The sequence below is a fragment of the Lissotriton vulgaris genome, chromosome 1_2 (genome assembly GCF_964263255.1).
Source record: "Lissotriton vulgaris chromosome 1_2, aLisVul1.2, whole genome shotgun sequence".
Lineage (NCBI taxonomy): Eukaryota > Metazoa > Chordata > Amphibia > Caudata > Salamandridae > Lissotriton > Lissotriton vulgaris.
The window spans coordinates 278,532,442-278,546,212 of record NC_141686.1 but is presented as its reverse complement, the minus strand read 5'-3'; the positions used below and the strand labels follow the sequence as shown (position 1 = coordinate 278,546,212).

General features: G+C 40.6%; 1 protein-coding gene across 1 annotated transcript; it reads right to left on the bottom strand.

Annotated features, from left to right (window-relative positions):
* Nucleotides 1–12,083: 12,083 nt before the first annotated feature.
* Nucleotides 12,084–13,004, bottom strand: LOC147736479 (uncharacterized). Its single transcript, XM_086953759.1, has one exon. The coding sequence runs from the start codon at nt 13,002–13,004 to the stop codon at nt 12,084–12,086; it is 921 nt and encodes a 306-aa protein (XP_086809885.1).
* Nucleotides 13,005–13,771: the final 767 nt, after the last annotated feature.

Genomic DNA, 13,771 nt, shown 5'->3' with positions numbered 1-13,771 from the left:
CAGTCTCCCAAAATGGCCACCAGAGACAAAAGAGCCCAAATGTAGCCCAAATATCACCCAGATGTAGCCCAAGTATAGCCCAATGACAGAATGTCCCAGAGTGTTCTAAAGAACAACTAGAGCGCTAACAGTCCTACTTATTACAAAGGTATGGCACACCTGAAGCCATCTTGATTGGAATAAAGTGGTAACTCTTAAAACATTTAATTTAAAAAGAAACAACATGAGGGGGTATATTTTGCCATAGAAAGTATGATTAGTGCTGCAGAATGAAAAATTAGGGCACATTTTGAGTGACTTCTCAAATCCTTTTCTATTTCATTAAAACATTCTGACATGCAGTCTCCCAAAATGGCCACCAGAGACAAAAGAGCCCAAATGTAGCCCAAATATCACCCAGATGTAGCCCAAGTATAGCCCAATGACAGAATGTCCCAGAGTGTTCTAAAGAACAACTAGAGCGCTAACAGTCCTACTTATTACAAAGGTATAGCACACCTGGAGCCATCGTGATGGGAATAAAGTGGTAACTCTTAAAACATTTAATTTAAAAAGGAACAAAATGAGGGGGTATATTATGCAATAGAAGGTATTATTAGTGCTGCATAAAGAAAAATTAGGGCACATTTTGAGTGACTTTTCAAATCCTCTTCTATTTCATTAAAAAATTCTGACATGCAGTCTCCCAAAATGGCCACCAGAGACAAAAGAGCCCAAATGTAGCCCAAATATCACCAAGATGTAGCCCAAGTATAGCCCAATGACAGAATGTCCCAGAGTGTTCTAAAGAACAACTAGAGCGCTAACAGTCCTACTTATTACAAAGGTATGGCACACCTGAAGCCATCTTGATTGGAATAAAGTGGTAACTCTTAAAACATTTAATTTAAAAAGGAACAAAATGAGGGGGTATATTTTGCCATATGAATTATGATTAGTGCTGCAGAAAGAAAAATTAGGGCACATTTTGAGTGACTTCTCAAACCCTCTTCAATTTCATTAAAAAATTCAGACATACAGTCTCCCAAGATGGCCACCAGAGACAAAAGAGCCTAAATGTAGCCCAAATATCACCCAGATGTACCCCAAGTATAGCCCAATGACAGAATGTCCCAGAGTGTTCTAAAGAACAACTAGAGCGCTAACAGTCTTACTTATGACAAAAGTATGGCACACCAGAAGCCATCTTGATTGGAATGAAGTGGTAAGTCTGAAAACACTCAATTTAAAAAGGAACAACATGAGGGGGTTAATTTTGCCATAGAAAGTATGATTAGTGCTTCAGAAAGAAAAATTAGGGATAATTTTGAGTGACTTCTCAAATCCTCTTCTATTTCATTAAAAAAATTCTGACATGCAGACTGAAACATGCACTTTGAATACCAGCAGCAGACGTCCCTGGTGAGCAGTAGCTTTACTACAGTGATCTAATGTGCAACTAGAGTGCTAACATTCAGAATTTATGGCAAATGTGTGACACATCTGAATGCCTTCTTGATGGAACCAAAGTAAACAAGCATTGAAAATGCAATAGATCTCGCCCTCGTTTAAGTTAAAGCCATTCTGTTTGTAATGAGGTGGCTTTTTAGCTTTGCTTTTATTAGTGTTTTTTCAACTTTCATGTAAATAACATGCATCTGTATGCATATAAGTATATGTATGCATGCATTTATGTTTGTATTTATATAGATATACAGATGATATATGTTTAAATATGTATGTATATATATATATTCACTGAAAAAACCATAGGCTATAGACCATATATAGTTAGGAATTAGCATTTACAAAACCTTGAAAATTCACTGAAAAAACCATAGGTTATAGACCATATATAGTTAGGAATTAGCATTTACAAAACCTTGAAAATTCACTGAAAAAACCATAGGTTATAGACCATATATAGTTAGGAATTCGCATTTACAAAACCTTATTTTACTCACACAAAACCATTGAAATTCCATATATAGTTAGTTGCACTAACTTTATATCGCGCACCCGCAATCCACTGCTGATGATGTCACATATTACATCATTCATGACATGGTCAGTGACATCACTGATGACATCACTGATGACATCTCAAATGACATCACTGATGACATCACTGATGACAACATCCAGTGACTGTATGTTTCTGTAAAGTTAAAATATGTCTTACATATTGAAGAATGAGTGGATGTATAAGTGTCTGGATGAAGGATTTAGTAGGTGCATGACTGACTGTATGAGTGAGTGATTAAATGTGTCTCACTGAGTGCATGGGTTAGTGACTAAACTGTCTTAATTTGTGCATCATTATGTCTGTTGTTCTGTAAACTGTTGCATGTGTTGATAAGTAGCTATATGAGTAACTATATGGGTTATTGATTGGTTGCCCAAGTATTTGTATGGGAGACTGAGTGTGTGTGTGGGTGGCTGGGAGGTGTATGACTCTGTGCATAGATGTGTGAGCAGTTGATTCACTAGATGTATGGTTTCAAAAGTGCATGTGGAAACAGCTGTATGGGCAGTTGACTGTGTGCATGAGTGTATTGGTGAGTGAATGGATATCTCAGTGCTACATGTCAAAGTAAGTACATATGTAAAACACAGTACATGTGAGAGTTGACATATATAAATAACTGTGCATAAGAGCCAGTGAATGTGTGAGTGGCTGTATGGATCATTGTGAACTTGTATCAGGGATTGTATAAGAGAGTAAATATGTGTTAGTATATGTTTGAATAAGTAAAGTTTGTATAACTGTATAGTTGAGGAAATGGAGGTGTGATTGATTCTTTGCATGACTGACTAGGTGTGTGAGTAACTCCATGGATGAGTGACAGTCTGTGAGTGTCTGTTTACACTGATTGTATCTAAGGTTATATTAGAGTCTGAAGAGGTTCATCGTATTATCACATGAATGATATCATCAGTGATGTGATCAGTAATGGCAAATGAGATGTCATCAGTGATGTCACTGACAATGTCATGAATGATGTAATATGTGACATCATCAGCAGTGGATTGCGGGTGCGCGATATATAGTTAGTGCAACTAACTATATATGGAATTTCAATGGTTTTGTGTGAGTAAAATAAGGTTTTGTAAATGCGAATTCCTAACTATATATGGTCTATAACCTATGGTTTTTTCAGTGAATATATATATATATGAAGTCCTGTATCGCTCGATGCCTCCAGCATCCCAGTTCCACTGCTCCAACCGGAAAAACGAACAAGCCAGACCCAAGGTCTTGTGCAAAGTTAAGTGTTTTTTATTTTATCAAATAACACTCAAGCTGTCCTGCATGACGCGTTTCGCCTCTAGCCAGAGGCTTGATCACATGATACTCTACTAGATCTCAAAGAGGGTACTTAAAGCATTTCTGAACCAACAAAGGGCGGAGTTTTGTACAAATAAACCGCTCAAATTAACTCCTTGTGGTCTTTCTTTCTATACATATATACACAGTAGTATTCAGTTCATTATTTACACATATAAATGGCGCAGTGCCATATCCTTTTACACATTTCAAGTTCAAATGGGACCAATGTCTAATCTACAAAAAATTCTGTAGAAAAATACAAAATGTACACAAATTTGAAATTACATTCTTTAGGAAAAAAATATATATATACAATTTCATAAATAATTAAAATTCATGATATATACATACTATTTACAATAAAAGACGCAGTGTCTGCATTGGTAATCCTCTGTGTAAATCATATTTATAAAAATACCAAATTGTGCAAATTTAAGCAGGTAAAGTGCAACGTGTCATGTACCTTTTTAACCTATATTACAATAGTACCATTTGTGTTTTCAGAACTTGTTTACACGAAATGTTTGTGTAAAAATTGAACAATAACCACTGTTAAATTTCTAGGAGATTAATACAAAACAATTTTATTGTCCAGTTTCACCGAAACTCTCGGTTCTTATGTGCCACAGTACTTTGATCTCTCATGACCCCAGGAAAAAGAAAAACCCAGTGCAGATATTTTATAACTGTGAAAATAATGGTGTGATTGATTTTTTTTTCTTTTAGTCTTTTTTATCTTTTTAATTTTTTATTTTTTGTGAAAAATGATATCCAATTTATTTTCACATTCATGGAGTGGGAGGTGAAAGAATATGACATTTGTTTATATAGGATGTTATTTCTTTCTTATTCATGGCAGCCTATAAGCACCACCCCCAAGATGTAAATTTGTTACTGATCCCACAACTACAGACCTATTCATTTAATTGTCAGATCCAAGACCACCCTATATAGGAGATGCAATCTCTGAAATGTCACACTAATTGTCTAGGAGCTATTATGCAGTCTATTGATGGGTGCTTATAAACAAGTGTACAAATCTTCACCTGCATTCAGGCCCCTGGGGGCCTTACTGTCAAGTTCGATAATGTACCTTGTTTCGAGAAGGCGGAGTTTGGCATCTCTGTCTCCTCCTCTTTTTAAGGGCAAGACACAATCTATAGCATAGTATAAAAGGCCCAATGGATCACTACTGTGGGCCTTTTCAAAGTGGCGTGCCACTGGGTAAGTTTGGTCTTTACCCACCATTGCTCTGATATGCTGCAATACCCGTCTGTGCACCGGCAAGCGAGTGCTGCCTATATATCGAAGCTCACACGGGCACTGCAGCACATATACAGCAAAGTCAGTTTTACAGGACATGCGTTTTTTTATTTGTACCGGTTTGGTTGAAAAAGGTACTGTATATTGAGTTTTGCTGCACCCGTTTTTACAAGCTTTGCACACAGCGCACCTTTAAAAACCGCCTCCCAATGCTCCCCAAGTGTCAGAGATAGGTTTTTCCAAAAAGTTCTTAACTAGTCTGTCTGACATTGAAACGGACTTTCTAAAGGTAATGTCAGGTTTTTTTACTACATATTTGCCAACAACGGGATCCCCCGGTATTAAATTCCAGTTCTTGTAAAAGATACGTCTTTATGTTGTCTGCTAAAGGTGACAATCACTCTGGGTGCAATCAGTTTATTTTCGTCAGTTACCCCTTCTTTAGATCTCTCTTTTCTAGTTAGAGCTTCATCCCTAGATATTGTCTGAGATCTATTTATAGCTCGTTGAACTGTTCTAACAGAGTATCCACGAGCCAAAAAGCGTTCTTTGCTTTCATCCTGTAATTTATGGCACTCTGTTTCTGAACTGCAAATCCGCCTAATTCGCAGCATATGTAATATGTGACGTCATCAGCAGTGCATTGCACGCGCAAGCTATAGTGAGTCCAACTAACTATAACGTGGGAATTTCAATGGTTTTATGCGAGTAAAATTTCCACCTAACTATAACTGGTGTGAAACCTATGGTTTTTTCAGTGAATATCTATATTTATATATATATATAGATATTCACTGAAAAAATCATAGGTTTCACACCAGTTACAGTTAGGTGGAAATTTTTCTCGCATAAAACCAATGAAATTCCCACGATATATATATATATATAGATATATTCACTGAAAAAACCATAGGTTATAGACCATATATAGTTAGGAATTAGCATTTACAAAACCTTATTTTACTCACACAAAACCATTGAAATCCGCATATATAGTTAGTTGCACTAACTATATATCGCGCACCCACAATCCACTGCTGATGATGTCACATATTACATCATTCATGACATGGTCAGTGACATCACTGATGACATCACTGATGACATCTCAAATGACATCACTGATGACAACATCCAGTGACTGTATGTTTCTGTAAAGTTAAAATATGTCTTACATATTGAAGAATGAGTGGATGTATAAGTGTCTGGATGAAGGATTTAGTAGGTGCATGACTGACTGTATGAGTGAGTGATTAAATGTGTCTCACTGAGTGCATGGGTTAGTGACTAAACTGTCTTAATTTGTGCATCATTATGTCTGTTGTTCTGTAAACTGCTGCATGTGTTGATCAGTAGCTATATGAGTAACTATATGGGTTTTGATTGGTTGCCCAAGTATTTGTATGGGAGACTGAGTGTGTGTGTGGGTGGCTGGGAGGTGTATGACTCTGTGCATAGATGTGTGAGCAGTTGATTAACTAGATGTATGGGTTCAAAAGTGCATGTGGAAACAGCTGTATGGGCGGTTGACTGTGTGCATGAGTGTATTGGTGAGTGAATGGATATCTCAGTGCTACATGTCAAAGTAAGTACATATGTAAAACACAGTACATGTGAGAGTTGACATATATAAATACCTGTGCATAAGAGCCAGTGAATGCGTGAGTGGCTGTATGGATCATTGTGAACTTGTATCAGGGATTGTATAGAGAGTAAATATGTGTTAGTATATGTTTGAGTAAGGTGTGTATAACTGTATAGTTGAGGAAATGGAGGTGTGATTGATTCTTTGCATGACTGACTAGGTGTGTGAGTAACTCCATGGATGAGTGACAGTCTGTGAGTGTCTGTTTACACTGATTGTATCTAAGGTTATATTAGAGTCTGAAGAGGTTCATCGTATTATCACATGAATGATATCATCAGTGATGTGATCAGTAATGTCAAATGAGATGTCATCAGTGATGTCATTTGAGATGTCATCAGTGATGTCATCAGTGATGTCATTTGAGATGTCATCAGTGATGTCATCAGTGATGTCACTGACCATGTCATGAATGATGTAATATGTGACATCAGCAGTGGATTGCGGGTGTGCGATATATAGTTAGTGCAACTAACTATATATGCGAATTTCAATGGTTTTGTGTGAGTAAAATAAGGTTTTGTAAATGCTAATTCCTAACTATATATGGTCTATAACCTATGGTTTTTTCAGTGAATTTGCAAGGTTTTGTAAATGCTAATTCCTAACTATATATGGTCTATAACCTATGGTTTTTTCAGTGAATTTCAATGGTTTTTTAATTGCAAATATCAAAAGCTGTAAAATGTATTCTGCTTTTAAAGGAAAAATATATTTTTTATGTATTTAATATAATTTTTTTATGTATATAATATTTTATTTTTTTCGCTACCGGTCCGCGCACCGGGTAGCTCCCCGTTAGCTCAATTTGGTGCAGCGACCCGATCCACGCACCGGGAAACGTTCCGTTAGCGCAACTGCCGCATTCGAAAACAACATCGTGATGCGTCACGTAAGCGCGACGTATCGCGTTGCCGCGTAATGCGTCTTATGACGCGCCGCGTTAGCGCACTTGGAAGTGCTCCGGAGCACGACCCGAGGCGCAAAGCGCAGCACCCCGGAAGCTCTCCGGGCACGGAGTGGGGCGCGTAACGTAAGCGTAACAGGTCATGTGACCTGAAAATAACACTTTTCATTGGTTTAGAACATTTTTTTTCCCAAATGATGAAAGCCCCCACCTTTTTTCCTCACTCTGACTTTCATCTTTGTGAGAGGAAGACCTGTTTCTGCTTGTTCAGTCATGGCATCTGTAGTAGCTGCAGCTGGTGGACCCCCACCACCACCACAACCATCTAGGAAGGAAGGACCACCTGCAAAGTTCCTTCCAAACCCAGAGGAAGAGGAAGAAGAAGAGGAAGAGGAGGTAGAGCCGAGGCAGTTCTTGCGTGAAGAGCCCCGGCAATCCCACCGCTTAGACCATTTTATATTGCAATTTTTTTCTTACCCTCGAGGGCAAAAAAAGGTCAATGCCCGGCTCGTGACATGCCTCATTGCGATGCAGTTCTGTCCCGAGGCACAGACAAAAAGTATAGTTTTGGAAACTATACTACGCACCGCCACATGCAGAGGTGGCATCCAATCAATTATAGCGTTGCTGAGGTGCGTCACCTCCAGGATAACCCACCAATATTATTTTACTGTTTCCCTTGGTTTTCCCCTTGTTTCGCTTTCCGGAACGCTACCCGGTGCGCGGCCCGGGCGCTAACCGTGCAAAAATTTGAAAAAAAAGGCTGGTTTTTTTTTACATATATGGGCCTCCTCAGCCACCCTCAGAAAACCTAGGGGGTAAGGATATGTCTCCCGTGCCCCCTTATACCCATTCCCAACATTGTTTATCCTCTGTCTTGTGACTAAATTCGTCCGAAACACAAGATGGCGGACTCCCGTTACGCTACCGGTGAGCTACCCGGTTCACGTACCGGGTAGCGCTTCCACCGCGAAAAATCGAATTTTTTTAAATTTTATTTTTTTGCCCCGCGGGGCCCTTTAATAGCCCCCACATCAATCCTAGGGGGTCAGGAGGGGTCTACCTTGCCCCCTTTCATTCATTTCCCCCTTTGTTTATTTCCACCTCTTGTCTCTCGATCCTACCGAGAGACAAGATGGCGGCCGCTCCGGACTGTTTACAATGTTGACAGTCACCGGAGAGCCAATCCGCTTCTCCTCGCGAAGTTCCGTTACGCGTCTGGTACGCAAACCGGGGCGCTAACCGGGACGCTGTCACAGATATATATATTTTTTTGAACGTTAATTTCTCAAAATCCACTGGAGCACATATCTTGAGACCTAGCAAAGGCACATCGGGCAAACAGTCTCTACAATTTTGCCAAGTTTCATAGAAATCCATTCAGCCGTTCGAGCTAAAAGTGAGTCCAACCGCCCTATGGAAAACTCAATGTTAAAAACATGTTTTGGGACCCCCCTTTTTTCTCGGCCCCTTCTTGACAAAACCCCCCCCAAACTTTTAGGGGACGCTCAGACACAAAATGTGCCATTTTCCTGAAAATTTCAGCCAATTCCGTCCATCAACGGCAAAGTTATTCAACATAGAATTTTCAGAAATCCCTATTAAAAAAAATCCTAACTATATATACCTACTGGCGACCGCCAGTAGGTAATATATATATATATATATATATATATATATATATATATCCAACCAAACAAGTCGCTGTAGACCCCTGCCGCTTGTCAAAGGCGGGCCTCGGATGGGATAGCGAGTCCCAATGTATCCAACCAAAACCTTCTCCAGTAAAGAAAAAGAGATCCGGGCCACTTGAAAGTGCAAAGCGTAATTTTATTCAATGGCTTTCTCGACGCGTTTCGCAGTCAATTCTGCTTTTTCACGAGACAGAAACCAAACAGGAAGTGCTGAATAAATACAGTCACATGGTATTGAATTCATACTCATGGAAAACAGACTACAGGTAAATTCACGGGCTGAGTCCGGTGTAAACAAAGACTCGCTGTGCAACAGAATGAACACATTAAGGCTATGGTACATATGCAACCAAGATTAAAGTTGCTGATTTGCAGTCTTAAAAAATAATAAATTGTATTAGCTCACATTGAATACTACTCATGAAGCCCCAGTGGGCACAGTGATCGCACAAAATTGCGTGCAATGGTGGTCCGATTACAAGTTAAAATTAAATGCAACCAAAGGCTGGAAGCATTGTAATCGTCATTCAGTTAGTGAGTAGTTATGCCCCAGTGGGCACCATGACAGCCTTGAATTCATTCATTCGTACTGTCGAAACATCTTCAAGCATGCGAAGCCTTATGTGATTGCGCCCAAGTGGGCAAAAACAAATTGTTCCAAAGTTTCACAATTCAGCGAAGTCCATTCATACATTTCATGCTCATTTGAGGCTCTTAATAATCGGACAGATTCCCAAAATTGGTCACCAGGCAACTCTGTAAACCAAAAAAAAAAAGAGAAATATGCAATCAGTGACTGTAATATAAGTGATAAAGTGATAAAGAAAACAGTATTAGTTAAAAAACGGCAGATACATACACAGACAAACCGACAAGTTAACCTAAATGCACACGCAGTTCCTCATGTAAATTATGGCCATTTGGTTGGGTGGTCCTATACTTGATGATTAGTCTAGATTCAAGTCTCCTCATCTCCTTGATGCGGTCTCCCCCTCTTTCCCTTAAAGGGACTGTCTCCAGTACACAGAATGATAGCAAGTTCGCATTGCTCTTATGGTGCGTTGCGAAATGCCTAGCAATGGGATATTGCTTATCTCCATTGGTTATGGCTCGCATGTGTTCGAGCACTCTTTTCTTGGCCTGGTGTTTGGAGCTGCCGATGTAATGCAACTGGCAGGGGCATTTCAATGCGTATACAACATGGTCGGTAAGACATGTTACATGCTTGGTGATTTTGAATTTGCTGGCATCTTTGGACAGTTGTACTTCCTTAATGTTTTTGCTATTGCGACAGGCTTTGCACCTGCCACAAATGTAAAAACCTTGTACCGGGTTCCTCTGTTTAACAGTTTTGGGTAAGAGAGTTGAACAGAGAAGGTCTTTCAGGGATTTGGGTCTCCTGAAAGTGAGTTGGGGATGCTCGGAGATTGCTGGGGCTAGGTCCTTGTCAAGTTTTAAAATATTCCAGTATTTGCTCAAAGCATTCCTCACTCCCCTGGAGTCACAGTTGTAATCAGTGATAAATCTACTGATCACCCCTTCGTTAGGCTGACGTTCTGGTGTAGTGGGGCTGAGGAGGCTTATCCTGTCTGTTTCTTTTACCTTGGCCAGAGCCCTGGCTATACATTTTCGACTATACCCTCGTTCTTTAAACCTTTCACTCATGAGGGTCGCTTCTCTATTGTAGTCTAATTCATTAGAACAATTGCGTTTGGCTCTAAGGAATTCCCCTACAGGGATAGAATTGATGAGGTTGGTTGGGTGACAGCTCGAGGCGTGCAGTAAGCTGTTCCCAGCCGTACTTTTGCGGAATAGGGTCGTAGTGAGAGTGTTATTCTTATTCTCAACCCTGACATCCAAGAATTCAATGACTGTGGGATTCGTATGGCAAGTGAAGCTAAGATTAAAGTTATTAGAATTCAGATCTTTAACAAAATCCAACGCCTCTTGTTGGCTTCCACTCCAGACAATGAAAATATCGTCTATGTAGCGTAGCCAACAAGCAACTTTGGTCGAAAACGCCGGGGACTGGTAGACCACCTTCTCTTCCCACAGTCCCAGGTAAAGACAGGCAAAACTGGGCGCAAAACAAGTCCCCATCGCCGTGCCCAGTAGCTGATGGTAGACAGTCTCATTAAATAGGAAAAAATTCTTAGTGAGGCATATGTGTGCCATCTCAAGAATCATCTCAGTATGGAGAAGGTAGGAGATAGACCGAGTTTTGAGGAAGTGTCTGCATGCCTCAATGCCTTGCTGATGGGGAATACAAGTGTAAAGGCTATTTACATCAAGGGTCATGAATAGCCACTTAGGGTCCCAGGGCATGTTATTGATTTTCTGTAGGATATGGCCTGAGTCTCTAAGATATGAGGGTAAGTTCCGCACCAGAGGTTGTAAAAAGAAGTCCACATATCTTGAGGTATTTTCCCAACAACTGCCCCTAGATGATACAATGGGTCTTCCGGGGGGATCAGTTATATTTTTATGAACTTTGGGTAGGAGGTAGAGGGCGGGCATTTTAGGGTGTCTATTGATAATGAAATTAAATTCCTCTTTGCTAATGAGCTTCCTTTCCCTCCATTCATTAAGTTGTTCCGTGTATTTAGAAACACAGGCAAGATAAATTGCCCTATTGCTTTTCTCATACTTAGTGCAATCACTTAACTGGGATAGGCCTTCATTGATATACATGTCACGGGGTAACACCACCATATTTCCCCCTTTATCAGATTTCTTGATGACGATTTGTTTTGTCATCGCACAAGGATTTGATAGCCTCAAATTGTGCTTTAGTTAAATTGTGCTTCACATGGTTATTCGACTTAGACAATCTTTCAAATTCTTTAACCATCGCTTTTTCAAAGATGTCAATTGATTCGTTAGCAATTTGCGGTAAAAACACAGATTTCTGTCTAAAACCGCTTTTAAAATTCAACCCAATATCCACATCATCGGGTATCACATTGAGCATAGGATTATCGAGCGTGTCCAAGTCTCCTTCCAGTTCATGGAGTAGATGCAGCGTTTCCACATCTTTACCTGTGATACTGGTGGGCACTTGTACAGACTCGCGGGTCTCAGTGGAGAGTTTCGTGGCATGCCACTTCTTTAGGCGCAACTTACGAGTAAAATAAAAGAGATCAATACGACTTTGGGTATAGTCAAAGGAGGAGGTGGGGCAGAAGGATAATCCTAAGGAAAGTACCTCTCTCTCAGCCGTGTTCAGCTCCCTGGCAGATAAGTTGATGATTGTGTTAGACTCCATTATTTTCCTCTCCTTTGGCCCCTTGTCCTGGATCCCACTGGGCTCGATATGTTGCTGGTGTTCATGTTCACGTTGTTTCTTCCGGCGCCTTTCCCGCCTTGACCTCGTCCTTTTCCTCCTCCGGATGGTTTGTTTTGCCCAGTTAGTCTTCCCTGGGCTACCATAGCGAACTCCATTAAAATCTTCTCTTTTGGGCTCATAAGCTCAGGATTCTGTGCTGGTAGTGTGCTTGGCCCAGCTGGGGCTGCGGCTTGTTCCCTTGAATCAACAGGATCCCTTGCTTTTGTGGCATTTGTTCCGTTGGAAGAAGGAGATGGTGTAGACTCCTGTATGGTGACTGATCGCAAATGATCGTATCTTTTGGCAAAGGTCAACACTTGGCCGCGTTCATAGTCATTGCAGTCTCGTATGAATTTACTTTCTTTCTTGTCACGTATTTCTTTCTCCAGTTTTTCAAGCTTAATTTCAAACTTTGCCATTTCGCTATCAAAGTCCTTTTCATTCTCGTAAAGGCTTTTTAACTGGTTTGTAATGGCCTCAATCTCTGAAGCCAATTTTTCACAGTGTTTATTTGCATATTTCACGAGAATTTTGAGCATTCTCATAGAACATTCGTGACTGTTCCCCGCCCATTCTTCCACCATGTCCGGGTCCGGGTCTGCGAGGGTCGGCGTGGTGTAGGTCCTCAACCCCCTTGGTACTCTGTCTACTTCAATATATTTTTGAAGTGTGGTGGCTTCCCACCATTTGCTTTGTTCTGTCACCAATAGCTTCCACAAGGCATTCCAAAGGTTCTGTTTATTTGGGCCAGTGCTCCTCTGATTCACATTCTCAGAGGTATTGCTGGAGGTGGGTGAGTCAAGATCGGTAAACATGCGGCTTGCTGCTTCATACCGCCGATGGTTCCTACTAGAAGCCATTATTAGTACAGTTTTTTAGGTGCATGCGGGAAATATGAGCTTCCTCCTGCTTTGCATTCGTGACACACTCACGCAACGGTATACGTAACGTGTATCAAGCCTTAAGCCTCTCTGAACAAAAACGCTGTGATGTTGTGGCTCGTGATCGACGGTATTACACAAACATACGTCAGTAACGGAATACGACAGAATACACAGGCACTCACCAATGCAGCTGGCGAAGACTGGATAGGCGTTTCTGCTCGTACTAAAGTTGTCCTCCGTTACTGATTTGGAGATATATTTTCCCAAGGGATTGTCCGTTGTTTGTAACCAGCGTTGACACAATGTTGCCGTGTCCGGGTTCAGAAGGGCGGGCGGGGTTCTTTTTCAAAAACATCCAACCAAACAAGTCGCTGTAGACCCCTGCCGCTTGTCAAAGGCGGGCCTCGGATGGGATAGCGAGTCCCAATGTATCCAACCAAAACCTTCTCCAGTAAAGAAAAAGAGATCCGGGCCACTTGAAAGTGCAAAGCGTAATTTTATTCAATGGCTTTCTCGACGCGTTTCGCAGTCAATTCTGCTTTTTCACGAGACAGAAACCAAACAGGAAGTGCTGAATAAATACAGTCACATGGTATTGAATTCATACTCATGGAAAACAGACTACAGGTAAATTCACGGGCTGAGTCCGGTGTAAACAAAGACTCGCTGTGCAACAGAATGGACACATTAAGGCTATGGTACATATGCAACCAAGATTAAAGTTGCTGATTTGCAGTCTTAAA

What these genes read in the sequence shown, in the direction of transcription:
- LOC147736479 (XM_086953759.1), bottom strand. Translation starts at nt 13,004, where the DNA reads ATGGCTTCTAGTAGGAACCATCGGCGGTATGAAGCAGCAAGCCGCATG.